General features: G+C 40.9%; 1 protein-coding gene across 1 annotated transcript in view; it reads left to right on the forward strand.

Annotated features, from left to right (window-relative positions):
• The window catches only part of LOC133576727 (protein bicaudal C homolog 1-like), a 229,702-nt gene that overhangs the window by 104,209 nt on the left and 109,055 nt on the right, over positions 1 to 16,438 (forward strand). The window contains exon 3 of the mRNA XM_061930088.2: positions 11,736 to 11,805. Coding sequence (XP_061786072.2) covers positions 11,736 to 11,805 — 70 coding nt within the window. The remainder of the gene's footprint in view (positions 1 to 11,735; positions 11,806 to 16,438) is intronic.

The following is a 16,438-nucleotide window of genomic DNA, read 5'->3' on the forward strand; positions in this document are numbered from 1 at the left end:
TATTAGTGATATTGTTATAATAAATATTAACAAGTAGTAGTGATATTGTTATTATAAATAATAACAAGTATTAGTGATATTGTTATAATAAATATTAACAAGTAGTAGTGATATTGTTATTATAAATAATAACAAGTATTAGTGATATTGTTATTGTAAATAATAACAAGTATTAGTGATATTGTTATTATAAATATTAACAAGTATTAGTGATATTGTTATTATAAATATTAACAAGTAGTAGTGATATTGTTATTATAAATATTAACAAGTATTAGTGATATTGTTATTATAAATATTAACAAGTATTAGTGATATTGTTATTGTAAATATTAACAAGTATTAGTGATATTGTTATTATAAATATTAATATTAGTGATATTGTTATTATAAATATTAACAAGTATTAGTGATATTGTTATTATAAATATTAACAAGTATTAGTGATATTGTTATAATAAATATTAACAAGTAGTAGTGATATTGTTATTATAAATAATAACAAGTATTAGTGATATTGTTATTATAAATATTAACAAGTATTAGTGATATTGTTATTATAAATATTAACAAGTGTTAGTGATATTGTTATTATAAATATTAACAAGTAGTAGTGATATTGTTATTATAAATAATAACAAGTATTAGTGATATTGTTATTATAAATATTAACAAGTATTAGTGATATTGTTATTATAAATATTAACAAGTATTAGTGATATTGTTATTATAAATATTAACAAGTATTAGTGATATTGTTATTATAAATATTAACAAGTAGTAGTGATATTGTTATAATAAATATTAACAAGTAGTAGTGATATTGTTATTATAAATAATAACAAGTATTAGTGATATTGTTATTAAAAATATTAACAAGTATTAGTGATATTGTTATTATAAATATTAACAAGTATTAGTGATATTGTTATTATAAATATTAATATTAGTGATATTGTTATTATAAATATTAACAAGTAGTAGTGATATTGTTATTATAAATATTAACAAGTGTTAGTGATATTGTTATTATAAATATTAACAAGTATTAGTGATATTGTTATTATAAATATTAACAAGTATTAGTGATGTTTTTATTATAAATAATAACAAGTATTAGTGATATTGTTATTATAAATATTAACAAGTATTAGTGATATTGTTATTATAAATATTAACAAGTATTAGTGATATTGTTATTGTAAATATTAACAAGTATTAGTGATATTGTTATTATAAATATTAATATTAGTGATATTGTTATTATAAATATTAACAAGTATTAGTGATATTGCTATTATAAATAATAACAAGTATTAGTGATATTGTTATTATAAATATTAACAAGTATTAGTGATATTGTTATTATAAATATTAATATTAGTGATATTGTTATTATAAATATTAACAAGTATTAGTGATATTGTTATTATGAATATTAACAAGTATTAGTGATATTGTTATTATAAATATTAACAAGTATTAGTGATATTGTTATTATAAATATTAACAAGTAGTAGTGATATTGTTATAATAAATATTAACAAGTAGTAGTGATATTGTTATTATAAATAATAAGTATTAGTGATATTGTTATAATAAATATTAACAAGTAGTAGTGATATTGTTATTATAAATATTAACAAGTATTAGTGATATTGTTATAATAAATAATAACAAGTATTAGTGACATTGTTATAATAAATATTAACAAGTATTAGTGATATTGTTATTATAAATAATAACAAGTATTAGTGATATTGTTATTATAAATAATAACAAGTATTAGTGATATTGTTATTATAAATATTAACAAGTATTAGTGATATTGTTATTATAAATATTAACAAGTATTAGGGAAATACGTAGAAAAGTACGCTTCATTCACTCACCGTGTTACAACTATTACTCTTACTATTACTACCTATCTAAAAAATAAGTAAATACAATTAAGTTTCCCTGAGGGAACTCTCCTGAAGGAATCAATAAAATATTATCAATCTATCTATCTACAAATACAGAATAATACATAATGTTGGATATAGAGAATATTCAAACCCTTTATTTATTCTAACAAAAATATAGAAATTCAACAATTTGGTGCAAATAATTATGCACAAAGAAAATGTACAACAGTTCGTCTTAATAAAAGAGAAATATAACTTAAAACATTTGTATGCGCGTACAACACTTAAAACCTTTAACGTTTCAGTACGTGGAATTAAATAATGAAATGATTTGAGCAAAGTACCAACACGATCCACTTTAGAAGGCTCTTCATACTACAAGTGTTTACAAAGAAGAAGAATGATATCAGACGTCTTGAATTGTAGTGAAAATGAAGTGTTATTGACCTCATTATGTGAACCACTCAAAGAAGTGTTGGATTTACAATTCATTGATGGAAATCGTGCTACAAAACAGGAAGTGAGCATTGGTCTTAGTCATTGATATGATAGGAAAAAGGGTAGCATTGAATAAGTGACCTACTTCTTCTCAGACATGTTGTCAGGAGAAAGGAAAATATGTAATGTATCACATTGTAAGTGTAAATATGTTGGAAATAAACTTAAATATTGAGAGATTCTTAATAACAATGTTGTTTGTTTGATGTACTTTAAGGCACTGCTGTGCTTTTTTCAAAATGTAAACTTGTGGACTATTTTTATTCATGAGCATCTTCGTAGGCACACTATGGTTTATTTCTGTTCTTTTCTAAATGTATAATTACCTCTTGGCAGCTGATACTGTCATTACAACTCTAGTCAGAAGTATGTTGGAACACTGTGATCTTAAATGCTTGACAATTTGAAACCCTTGAATCCAGCTGGATGGACTGGACTACTCCGTGGAACTTCAAACTTCCACTGCCTCTTACTAGGGACCATAATAGCTGAATAGACAAGCCTTTTGTCAATAACAAATCTCTAACCAACACCATCCATCCATCCATCTTCTTCCGCTTATCCGAGGTCGGGTCGCGGGGGCAGCAGCCTAAGCAGGGAAGCCCAGACTTCCCTCTCCCCAGCCACTTCGTCCAGCTCATCCCGGGGGATCCCGAGGCGTTCCCAGGCCAGCCGGGAGACATAGTCTTCCCAACGTGTCCTGGGCCTCCTACCGGTCGGACGTGCCCGAAACACCTTCCTAGGGAGGCGTTCGGGTGGCATCCTGACCAGATGCCCGAACCACCTCATCTGGCTCCTCTCCATGTGGAGGAGCAGCGGCTTTACTTTGAGCTCCCCCCGGATGACAGAGCTTCTCACCCTATCTCTAAGGGAGAGCCCCGCCACCCGGCGGAGGAAACTCATTTCGGCCGCCTGTACCCGTGATCTTATCCTTTCGGTCATAACCCAAAGCTCATGACCATAGGTGAGGATGGGAACGTAGATCGACCGGTAAATCGAGAGCTTTGCCTTCCGGCTCAGCTCCCTCTTCACCACAACGGATCGATACAGCGTCCGCATTACTGAAGACGCCGCACCGATCCGCCTGTCGATCTCACGATCCACTCTTCCCCCACTCGTGAACAAGACTCCGAGGTACTTGAACTCCTCCACTTGGGGCAAGATCTCCTCCCCAACCCGGAGGTGGCACTCCACCCTTTTCCGGGAGAGAACCATGGACTCGGACTTGGAGGTGCTGATTCTCATCCCAGTCACTTCACACTCGGCTGCGAACCGATCCAGTGAGAGCTGAAGATCTTGGCCGGAGGAAGCCATCAGGACCACATCATCTGCAAATAGCAGAGACCTAATCCTGCAGCCACCAAACCAGATCCCCTCAACGCCTTGACTGCGCCTAGAAATTCTGTCCATAAAGGTTATGAACAGAATGGGTGACAAAGGGCAGCCTTGGCGGAGTCCAACCCTCACTGGAAACGTGTCCGACTGCGGACCAAGCTCTGACATTGATCATACAGGGAGCGAACTGCCACAATAAGACAGTCCGTTACCCCATACTCTCTGAGCACTCCCCACAGGACTTCCCGGCGTACACGGTCGAATGCCTTCTCCAAGTCCACAAAGCACATGTAGACTGGTTGGGCAAACTCCCATGCACCCTCAAGGACCCTGCCGAGAGTATAGAGCTGGTCCACAGTTCCACGACCAGGACGAAAACCACACTGTTCCTCCTGAATCCGAGGTTGGACTATCCGGCGTAGCCTCCTCTCCAGTACACCTGAATAGACCTTACCGGGAAGGTTGAGGAGTGTGATCCCACGATAGTTGGAACACACCCTCCGGTTCCCCTTCTTCTTCTAACCAACACATTTGGCTATTTTCAGGAAGAAGTAGGTCAAGCCTGCGTACAACATGACAACAATCATATGGTTATTGTCAGTACTATCAGAAAACAAAGACTACAACCAACGCTAGCAATGGTTATACTGGTGACAATAAGTAGAACATGCTTAGCAGACTAATATACGCCCAAAACTAAAGGGGAGACATTTGACCAAGGTATGCCTATAGGACATTTGACCAAGGTATGCCTATAGGACATTTGACCAAGGTATGCCTATAGGACATTTGACCAAGGTATGCCTATAGGACATTTGACCAAGGTATGCCTATAGGCTACTGTTTCAGAGGTTTCAGATTGCCATATAACTTGGTACATGTAGTCCACAATATGCAAACACCGATGAGGAATTATTTGATCATGTGATTTGTCTCCATACCTTTCACATTGCCATGATGACTAATGTTGGAAGCCATTTCCTCAGCATATTGAGAAGGAAATAGGCACGGACACTACACATATCCACTTAGCTTTTATTTGTACTAAATACATGTTGTCCTGTCAGTTGGATGACACATAGACATACATGCTAACTAGCATATGTTAGCATGTATGTCCATGTGTCATCGACCGGGCTAGCATGCTAACATTGGTTGCAGGAACATACTATCTTTGTTAGACAAGATCATAGACTGTATTGACAATATAGTGACATACCAAATGTCCATTTCCATTTATTACAAGTCATAAGAAAAGGTAAATGCCTGACTTACCTATCAAGAAGGAAATGAGCAAGTTTGGCATCAGATGAAAAAAATCTTCAATGGTCTCCATCTTTCAAAGGCATCTCCCATACAAATCCTGGTTTTGTTCCTGGCTTTGTCATGAATTAGTTGAGAATGGCAACTTTTAGATGGACTAAGGTCTGACATGTTTAGTAACTTAACCGGTGGCCGTAGCCAGACCAAGATGGCAACCTGGATGTGACACACTCACAGACTTTCTCATTGGTCAAACTGTGGAGGGCGGGGCTTCGGAATGAAAACAATAATACGATTTCGGGGCTGTAAATATCATTTTGAAATGAGCATGTGAACTACTGTTATCAGTTATAGAGGTATCGGAGATGAACATGATTTATGAATGCCTTTTGACATATCATTGATGACTTGACATGAAATGATTACATATGGCTCCTTTAATTAGCATGGTATCGTGACAACCGTATTGGTTGATTTTAAAGATACTGTACACGTTATTAAGCATCCAATTTACTGTATGAGTATGTTGATGAACAGAGGTGTTGCTTTTTCAAGCTTATGCACATGACAGCCAGTGAATGTTTTTATGATGATGTTTATTTCCACCCATACGTGCCAACCTTGAGACCTCCAATTCCGGGAGGTGGGGGGGGGGGGGGCGTGGCTGGGGGCGTGGTTAAGAGGGGAGGAGTATATTTACAGCTAGAATTCACCAAGTATATACAGGTAAAAGCCAGTAAATTAGAATATTTTGAAAAACTTGATTTATTTCAGTAATTGCATTCAAAAGGTGTAACTTGTACATTATATTTATTCATTGCACACAGACTGATGCATTCAAATGTTTATTTCATTTAATTTTGATGATTTGAAGTGGCAACAAATGAAAATCCAAAATTCCGTGTGTCACAAAATTAGAATATTACTTAAGGCTAATACAAAAAAGGGATTTTTAGAAATGTTGGCCAACTGAAAAGTATGAAAATGAAAAATATGAGCATGTACAATACTCAATACTTGGTTGGAGCTCCTTTTGCCTCAATTACTGCGTTAATGCGGCGTGGCATGGAGTCGATGAGTTTCTGGCACTGCTCAGGTGTTATGAGAGCCCAGGTTGCTCTGATAGTGGCCTTCAACTCTTCTGCGTTTTTGGGTCTGGCATTCTGCATCTTCCTTTTCACAATACCCCACAGATTTTCTATGGGGCTAAGGTCAGGGGAGTTGGCGGGCCAATTTAGAACAGAAATACCATGGTCCGTAAACCAGGCACCGGTAGATTTTGCGCTGTGTGCAGGCGCCAAGTCCTGTTGGAACTTGAAATCTCCATCTCCATAGAGCAGGTCAGCAGCAGGAAGCATGAAGTGCTCTAAAACTTGCTGGTAGACGGCTGCGTTGACCCTGGATCTCAGGAAACAGAGTGGACCGACACCAGCAGATGACATGGCACCCCAAACCATCACTGATGGTGGAAACTTTACACTAGACTTCAGGCAACGTGGATCCTGTGCCTCTCCTGTCTTCCTCCAGACTCTGGGACCTCGATTACCAAAGGAAATGCAAAATTTGCATGATTGGGTGATGGTTTGGGGTGCCATGTCATCTGCTGGTGTCGGTCCACTCTGTTTCCTGAGATCCAGGGTCAACGCAGCCGTCTACCAGCAAGTTTTAGAGCACTTCATGCTTCCTGCTGCTGACCTGCTCTATGGAGATGGAGATTTCAAGTTCCAACAGGACTTGGCGCCTGCACACAGCGCAAAATCTACCCGTGCCTGGTTTACGGACCATGGTATTTCTGTTCTAAATTGGCCCGCCAACTCCCCTGACCTTAGCCCCATAGAAAATCTGTGGGGTATTGTGAAAAGGAAGATGCAGAATGCCAGACCCAAAAACGCAGAAGAGTTGAAGGCCACTATCAGAGCAACCTGGGCTCTCATAACACCTGAGCAGTGCCAGAAACTCATCGACTCCATGCCACGCCGCATTAACGCAGTAATTGAGGCAAAAGGAGCTCCAACCAAGTATTGAGTATTGTACATGCTCATATTTTTCATTTTCATACTTTTCAGTTGGCCAACATTTCTAAAAATCCCTTTTTTGTATTAGCCTTAAGTAATATTCTAATTTTGTGACACACGGAATTTTGGATTTTCATTTGTTGCCACTTCAAATCATCAAAATTAAATGAAATAAACATTTGAATGCATCAGTCTGTGTGCAATGAATCAAAATATTCTAATTTACTGGCTTTTACCTGTGTATATATATATATATATATATATATATATATATATATATATATATATATATATATATATATATATATATATATATATATATATATATATCCTGGTTACATGCTACACTTCCTTGTTGTCCCTGCATGTGCTCCTGGTTACATGCTGCACTCGTCACACAGATTGTCCTTGGCACTTTTCACATGAAGCCAAGCCAAACTTTTTTTCATCTTTTGTTTTCCTTTCATTTCTTGGAGTCATGTGGGAATCGGAGCTGATTGTCGTGCTCACAATGGAAGCTAATATCAGCAGACATCTTTCAACCGTGAAGCCTCCTGGACTTCAGCGTGTTTCATTCCTACAACAACTACTTTTTGACATCTAGTCTTAGACTTAGATCGGTCACATCTAGTCTTAGACTTAGATTGGTCACATCTAGTCTTAGACTTAGATTGGTCACACCTAGTCTTAGACTTAGATTGGTCACATCTAGTCTTAGATTTAGATTGGTCACATCTAGTCTTAGACTTAGATTGTCACATCTAGTCTTAGACTTAGATTGGTCACATCTAGTCTTAGACTTAGATCAGTCACATCTAGTCTTAGACTTAGATTGGTCACATCTAGTCTTAGACTTAGATTGGTCACATCTAGTCTTAGACTTAGATTGGTCACATCTAGTCTTAGACTTAGATTGGTCACATCTAGTCTTAGACTTAGATTGGTCACATCAAGTCTTAGACTGAGATTGGTCACATCTAGTCTTAGACTTAGATTGGCCACATCTAGTCTTAGACTTAGATTGGTCACATCTAGTCTTAGACTTAGATTGGCCACATCTAGTCTTAGACTTAGATTGGTCACATCTAGGCTTAGACTTCAATTGGAATTCAAAAAATGTGTTCCAGGGTTGTAATCACATTTGAACATTGTCAACTAGGAGTGTGAGATATATTGTGATATGTAAATAGGGCTGGTTGATATGGCCTAAAACTGTCTCACGCTACAAGAGTTTTATATTGGTCTATATCCGTGATTATTGATCTTTTCCAGAGGTGGGTAGAGTACCCAAAAATTGTACTCAGGTAAGATTACCATTACTTCAGAATAATATGACTCAAGTAAGAAGTAGTCGTCAAAACAATTACTTAAGTAAGAGAAAGTAAATATTCTGTGAAAAAACTACTCAAGTATTGAGTAACTTGTGAGTAACTTTGGATTTATTCAGTAGTTACTTTTAACGGTATTTGGACTACAATTGGTGTGTGTGTGTGTGTGCGTGTGTGTGTGTGTGTGTGTGTGTGTGTGTGTGTGTGTGCGTGTAAAACATACAATTCATTTACAATGTATTCAACATGTTTTCTCTAGTTAAAAGTAGAATTCCTGTAAGCTGAAAAGTGAACATTTCTACTGACACAGATGACAGCACATGATATAAATGTTCTTTTTACTAGTTTAAAAGTCATTGAAGATTTGTGCTGCCTTGTCTGACATCACTTTTTACACTCAGTACGTTTCTATGTACTAAATTAGTCTGATTATAATAATAATAATAATCGGTGGCAAGGCCCCGGGGGTGGATGAGATCCGCCCGGAGTTCCTTAAGGCTCTGGATGTTGTGGGGCTGTCTTGGTTGACAAGACTCTGCAACATCGCGTGGACATCGGGGGCGGTACCTCTGGATTGGCAGACCGGGGTGGTGGTTCCTCTCTTTAAGAAGGGGAACCGGAGGGTGTGTTCCAACTATCGTGGGATCACACTCCTTAGCCTTCCCGGTAAGGTCTATTCAGGTGTACTGGAGAGGAGGCTACGCCGGATAGTCGAACCTCGGATTCAGGAGGAACAGTGTGGTTTTCGTCCTGGTCGTGGAACTGTGGACCAGCTCTATACTCTCGGCAGGGTCCTTGAGGGTGCATGGGAGTTTGCCCAACCAGTCTACATGTGCTTTGTGGACTTGGAGAAGGCATTCGACCGTGTACCCCGGGAAGTCCTGTGGGGAGTGGTCAGAGAGTATGGTTTAACGGACTGTCTTATTGTGGCAGTTCGCTCCTTGTATGATCAGTGTCAGAGCTTGGTCCGCATTGCCGGCAGTAAGTCGGACACGTTTCCGGTGAGGGTTGGACTCCGCCAAGGCTGCCCTTTGTCACCGATTCTGTTCATAACCTTTATGGACAGAATTTCTAGGCGCAGTCAGGGCGTTGAGTGTATCTGGTTTGGTGGCTGCAGGATTAGGTCTCTGCTATTTGCAGATGATGTGGTCCTGATGGCTTCCTCCGGCCAAGATCTTCAGCTCTCACTGGATCGGTTCGCAGCCGAGTGTGAAGCGACTGGGATGGGAATCAGTCCGAGTCCATGGTTCTCTCCCGGAAAAGGGTGGAGTGCCATCTCCGGGTTGGGGAGGAGATCTTGCCCCAAGTGGAGGAGTTCAAGTACTTCGGAGTCTTGTTCACGAGTGGGGGAAGAGTGGATCGTGAGATCGACAGGCGGATCGGTGCGGCGTCTTCAGTAATGCGGACGCTGTATCGATCCGTTGTGGTGAAGAAGGAGCTGAGCCGGAAGGCAAAGCTCTCGATTTACCGGTCGATCTACGTTCCCATCCTCACCTATGGTCATGAGCTTTGGGTCATGACCGAAAGGACAAGATCACGGGTACAAGCGGCCGAAATGAGTTTCCTCCGCCGGTTGGCGGGGCTCTCCCTTAGAGATAGGGTGAGAAGCTCTGTCATTCGGGGGGAGCTCAAAGTAAAGCCGCTGCTCCTCCACATGGAGAGGAGCCAGATGAGGTGGTTCGGGCATCTGGTCAGGATGCCACCCGAACGCCTCCCTAGGAAGGTGTTTCGGGCACGTCCGACCGGTAGGAGGCCACGGGGAAGACCCAGGACACGCTGGGAAGACTATCTCTCCCGGCTGGCCTGGGAACGCCTCGGGATCCCCCGGGAGGAGCTGGACGAAGTGGCTGGGGAGAGGGAAGTCTGGGCTTCCCTGCTTAAGCTGCTGCCCCCGCGACCCGACCTCGGATAAGCGGAAGAAGATGGATGGATGGATGGATAGTTTCTTCTATTTTCACAGCTCCATGTGAAGTTGTAGTTTCCATGCTCGTCTCTGTCATGTGAGTGATGGCCACATGCAGTGTGTCTCTCCTACACTAGGGGGCGATGGTGGTCATTTCATCTTGTTTAGTTATGTTAGAAAGTAGTCGAAGAAAAGAATGCTACATGCTAACAAGCTAGCACTAGTAACGTTAAAGCTACAGATCTAACAGATAAGTACAACTTTCCACTGCTATTTGATGTTGTTGGTGATGTTTTAATGCGTTTAAATGACACTTGTGGTTATTAGGATCATCACAGATAAACAAAAAGATGGCTTTTTAGTCAAGTGCTTTAGGAGGTTTGTTCAGCAGTTGTGTCAAACATCCGGGATGTGATGACGTCATTAAAGTGTCTTCTTTAGGAACATTCTGACATTATTAAACAAGTAGGTCTATTTTATCATTGACTTAAAAATACTGACCTATTTCAGCTTCCTTTGTGCTTGTTCGATTGGTGAGATGGTTTCATAAGTCATTACTGCTTACGCCTCAAGGTTGGCTTTTTCCTCCATCCTCAGTACCTCCATCCATCCATCCATCTTCTTCCGCTTATCCGAGGTCGGGTCGCGGGAGCAGCAGTCTAAGCAGGGAAGCCCAGACTTCCCTCTCCCCAGCCACTTCATCCAGCTCCTCCCGAGGGATCCCCAGGCGTTCCCAGGCCAGCCGGGAGACATAGTCTTCCCAACGTGTCCTGGGTCTTCCCCGCGGCCTCCTACCGGTCGGACGTGCCCTAAACACCTCCCTAGGGAGGCGTTCGGGTGGCATCCTGACCAGATGCCCGAACCACCTCATCTGGCTCCTCTCCATGTGGAGGAGCAGCGGCTTTACTTTGAGCTCCTCCCGGATGGCAGAGCTTCTCACCCTATCTCTAAGGGAGAGCCCCGCTACCCGGCGGAGGAAACTCATTTCGGCCGCTTGTACCCGTGATCTTGTCCTTTCGGTCATAACCCAAAGCTCATGACCATAGGTGAGGATGGGAACGTAGATCGACCGGTAAATTGAGAGCTTTGCCTTCCGGCTCAGCTCCTTCTTCACCACAACGGACCGATACAGCGTCCGCATTACTGAAGACGCCGCACCGATTCACTCTTCCCTCACTCGTGAACAAGACTCCGAGGTACTTGAACTCCTCCACTTGGGGCAAGATCTCCTCCCCAACCCGGAGATGGCACTCCACCCTTTTCCGGGCGAGAACCATGGACTCGGACTTGGAGGTGCTGATTCTCATCCCAGTCGCTTCACACTCAGCTGCGAACCGATCCTCAGTACCATGTCTCGTTATTGTCAATGTTTGTGAGCATTTTTTGCACCTTGCCTCTGTGTGGAAAGTGCCATTAAAAGAAAGTGTTTCTTGATGGATTGGTGTGGGCCACATTGCGCTAATGGCCGTCTTGTGTTTCGTTTCAGATTATGGACGAAACCCAAACACAGATAGCCTGGCCCTCTAAACTGAAGATCGGAGCAAAGTCGAAAAAAGGTGAGAATTTTCGTTTGGTCTCTTCCTGAATTCATTGAACAATATGGTTTATTACTGTACAGCTTGTTGACTCAAGGTCAAGGTCAAGGTTCAACTTTATTGTCCCCGCGGGGAAATTTGTCTTGGGCACAGTGCATCATTGCTTTCTTAACATACCCAAAAACAACAGAACAAAAACACAAGCACAGACACAACCACAACCAGACAACTAACATTTAAACATCAGAACATGGAGCTTGATAGACATAGGTGGCACTTTGATGTAGGCATAAAATCTACAGTATGGAGATAAAGATAAAGTACCAATGTTCATTGCACTAGAGCTCATGGATAAAGTGCTGTGTGCTAAAGTGCTTAGTTCTAAAGTGCTATGTGCTAAAGTGCTATGTGCTAAAAAAAAGTGCTAACCTATGTATTAAAATTCTATTGCACATTGTTGGTCAGCTTAATGGAGGCTGGGACAAATGATAATTTAAGGCGGTTAGATTTGCATAGTGGGACCCGGAGTCTTCTCCCTGATGGCAGGGTTCCATATTCAGGAAAGAGTGGGTGTTGTGAGTTGGAAATAATTTTCTTAGCTTTTTTCCCAACTGCCTGCTCATAGATGCTCTGTATAGGCTCATATTCTTTCCTCCCTACGATTTTCATTGCCGTTTTATGCATGCCGGCCAGTTTGCTTTTTAGCTTAACGGTTAGGTTGCCAAACCATGAGGTGATCCCGTATCTAATGATGCTCTCTAACAATGGCACGGTAGAAAATCATCATGTAGCTGAACAGTAGCGCACATAAGTCGTGTTAGAGCGACATCATCTCAACATGTGTCGCTTGCTAAACTCTCCATCTGGCTCTCACACCTGACTGCGCTTTCATCGTTACGAGTCAGCGGGCTTTCAACCGCACGTGTCATCGATGGACATGCACGTCTAAATCCAGTTTAAGTATTGATTTGGAGTGCATGAGAAAGTGGAAAAGAAAACAGCCCGCGTGTTATGTATACAGGAGGGAGTTGTGACGGCACAGAACCACAAGGGGGCAATATTGCTCTATGTATTTATTATATATATATGTAAACGATATTATATAATAAATAATGAACAATATAATTTAATAAACTATAGTATGGTGTGTGACAAAAATGCCCTGCCGGCACGTGGGCTTGCTGCGGCCAGCGCGAGCAGGGACGTGTCTCGGCACGCTGCCAACGGAGGTGCTGGCAGACCCAACTGCCGCAGAAAAGCGGGTTCGAGCCCGCGCCGTGACACCCGTGGTCTTTTATGACGGAGTATGTTGTACGACACAGCAGAGGAGCAAAGTGCTCAGTCAGCGTTAAAGCAGCTGATGGTGAGTTCATTGTAAACAACATTGTAAGACGCACGAGTGTCACACCAACAATCAGCATTTTAAAGCAGGGGCAAATAAAGCTGCGAAACTCTTCTTAAACATCAAATGCACCGCCTTCTTGTGGAGCTAATACAAAATCTATATCGAGAGGTTGCCTACAGCCATAACTGTTAATGACAATGTTTCTAATTTTAGACCTCACAAAAAAAAGAATGACGTGTTTATTCATGATGTGCTTTTTAATGTTCATTTTGTTTCCTCTTCCTTTGACTCCTGGCGCCGTTAGCTTAGCATCACATGTAAAGCAGGCGTGCTTCTGACCGGCAGAACCTGACCCATGTTGACGCCCCGTCCTCCTCTTCTGTTCTTCATCTGTGTTGAGGAATTTTTGGACGTGGGCGTTGCATTTCATTTTATCAAAGCCCCCGTGTTTATTAGTGGTGCTCTGTTCCCAATAAAACATGATGGCGCGTATTTGGAGCGCCCTCAACAGGCGTGCTTAGTGATGTAGCCACGCCCACCTTGTCCAGGCCTCAGGCCAGATGTGGACGTCCTCACTCGCTCCGCATGGACCGTCTTTGACATAATGTTGCACGCTGAATGCCGGCGTTTTAATGGTCTGGTCCAGTCTTCCCCCCTGCTTGCGTCATCACTTACCAAAAATGTTGGACTGTCTGTGAGCACATGTCTTCTCGGAGGAGGACATGTGCTCGCTTTAACAACGTGGCCCTATGGGAATGCAGCTACGCGAAGTAACGCCACATCAACTGGTGCTGAGAAGACCCCAATGAACATCCTTTATTTCAGTGTTTTGCAACCACGCGAGCAGGCCCGGCCCTAACCAATCTGGCGCCCTAGGCAAGATTTTAGGTGGCGCCCCCCCACATCGGCAGTGAAGTGTATATACTCACAAGAAACCGAATAGCTTTGTCTTTGACCTTTTTTTTACTTAAAGAAAGCAAATTAACAATCAGAATAGTTAACAAGATTAAAAAAAATATGAATAAATAAATGAATGCAAAAATAAAAAATGAATATATGAAATACAATATTTTTTACATACATATTGCTTAATTAACATTAATGATGTGCATTTTAACAACTAGGCTTACAACTATACCTAATATATAAAGGGGTGGAAAAGTGACTATTACCTGCAGGGCAAACATTAGCTAACCAGAAGGCAATAACAATGTAAACAAAAAACACCTGCTTAAAAGATCTAATACAAATGTCCTTGAGGAATGTAAGGTGGGAGTACTGTAATGACCTAACGTTACATTATTATTTTCCATAACAATTTAGCCCCCTCCACAATATTAACCCGACGTTAAAACAGAACTAGCTATTTCTTGATTAGCAATTGCCGAATCATGTAACATTAGCTTAATGCTAAAAAGCCAGTTTACTATCACATTCTGTAACAGACAAATAATTTCATGTAGGCTAACGTTACCTACCTGCTACCTCTGTCTTTTCTCGTTTCTCCTCCTCTTCTTTTCTCTTTTTTCTTCCCTGGGCACCTGACAGTTTTGGCCGTTTTGACATCTTGTGTTGATTTTTTGATGTGGTGACGTCCAAAAAGAGTCATGATACGGGAAGGGAGGGGGCGCACCGTGCGGGGGGGGGCGTAATGTTGTAACAAATAATATTTCTATTATATAGGCTTTACTTTGCATTTTAATTAACGTGGGATTATTTTTTGTATTTAGAAATAATAGTACCAACTTTTTTTTTTTTTTCTCCAAAATTTGTGGCACTGGCGTGGCGCCCCCTGATGGACGGCGCCCTTAGCATTTGCCTATACGGCCTATGCCACGGGCCGGCCCTGCACGCGAGATACAGTCTGGTGTGCCGTGGGAGATGATCTCATTTCACCTATTTGGGTTAAAAATATTTTTTTGCAAAGCAGTAATTATAGTCTGCAAATGATGTGTTGTTGTTGAGTGTCGGTGCTGTCTAGAGCTCGGCAGAGTAACCGTGTAATACTCTTCCATATCAGTAGGTGGCAGCCAATAGATAATTGCTTTGTAGATGTCCGAAACAGCGGGAGGCAGGGTGCAGGTAAAAAGGTATCTAATGCTTAAACCAAAAATAACAAAAGGTGAGTGCCCCTAAGAAAAGGCATTGAAGCTTAGGGAAGGCTATGCAGAACGAAACTAAAACTGAACTGGCTACAAAGTCAACAAAAACAGAATGCTGGACGACAGCAAAGACTTACTGTGGAGCAAAGATGGCGTCCACAAACTTGACATGACAATCAACAATGTCCCCACAAAGAAGGATAAAAACAAGTGAAATATTCTTGATTGCTAAAACAAAGCAGATGCGGGAAATATCGCTCAAAGGAAGACATGAAACTGCTACAGGAAAATACCACAAAAAAGAGAAAAAGCCACCAAAATAGGAGTAAAACACTACACACAGGAAAAGTCTAAATAAGTCAGGGTGTTCAAGGTTCAAGGTTCAAGGTTCAACTTTATTGTCCCCGCGGGGAAATTTGTCTTGGGCACAGTGCATCATTGCTTTCTTAACATACCCAAAAACAACAGAACAAAAACACAAGCGCAGACACAACCACAACCATACAACTAACATTTAAACATCAGAACATGGAGCTTGATAGACATAGGTGGCACTTTGATGTAGGCATAAAATCTACAGTATGGAGATAAAGATAAAGTACCAATGTGCATTGCACTAGAGCTCATGGATAAAGTGCTGTGTGCTAAAGTGCTTAGTTCTAAAGTGCTATGTGCTAAAGTGCTATGTGCTAAAAAAAAGTGCTAACCTATGTATTAAAATTCTATTGCACATTGTTGGTCAGCTTAATGGAGGCTGGGACAAATGATAATTAAATTTGCATAGTGGGACCCGGAGTCTTCTCCCTGATGGCAGGGTTCCATATTCAGGAAAGAGTGGGTGTTGTGAGTTGGAAATAATTTTCTTAGCTTTTTTCCTAACTGCCTGCTCATAGATGCTCTGTATAGGCTCATATTCTTTCCTCCCTACGATTTTCATTGCCGTTTTATGCATGCCGGCCAGTTTGCTTTTTAGCTTAACGGTTAGGTTGCCAAACCATGAGGTGATCCCGTATCTAATGATGCTCTCTACAATGGGTGTGATGTGACAGGTGGTGACAGTACACCTACTTTGAGACAAGAGCTATAGTGATGCATGCTTGGTTATGCTTTAAAGTCATATCCAACAATTGCGACAACGACTTTTTACTGTCAACTGAGTTTCGTTTTTTAACGATTTCTGCTGGTGGTGTGCCTCCGCATTTTTTCA

This window comes from Nerophis lumbriciformis, linkage group LG02 (assembly GCF_033978685.3).
Source record: "Nerophis lumbriciformis linkage group LG02, RoL_Nlum_v2.1, whole genome shotgun sequence".
NCBI classification, from domain to species: Eukaryota; Metazoa; Chordata; class Actinopteri; order Syngnathiformes; family Syngnathidae; genus Nerophis; species Nerophis lumbriciformis.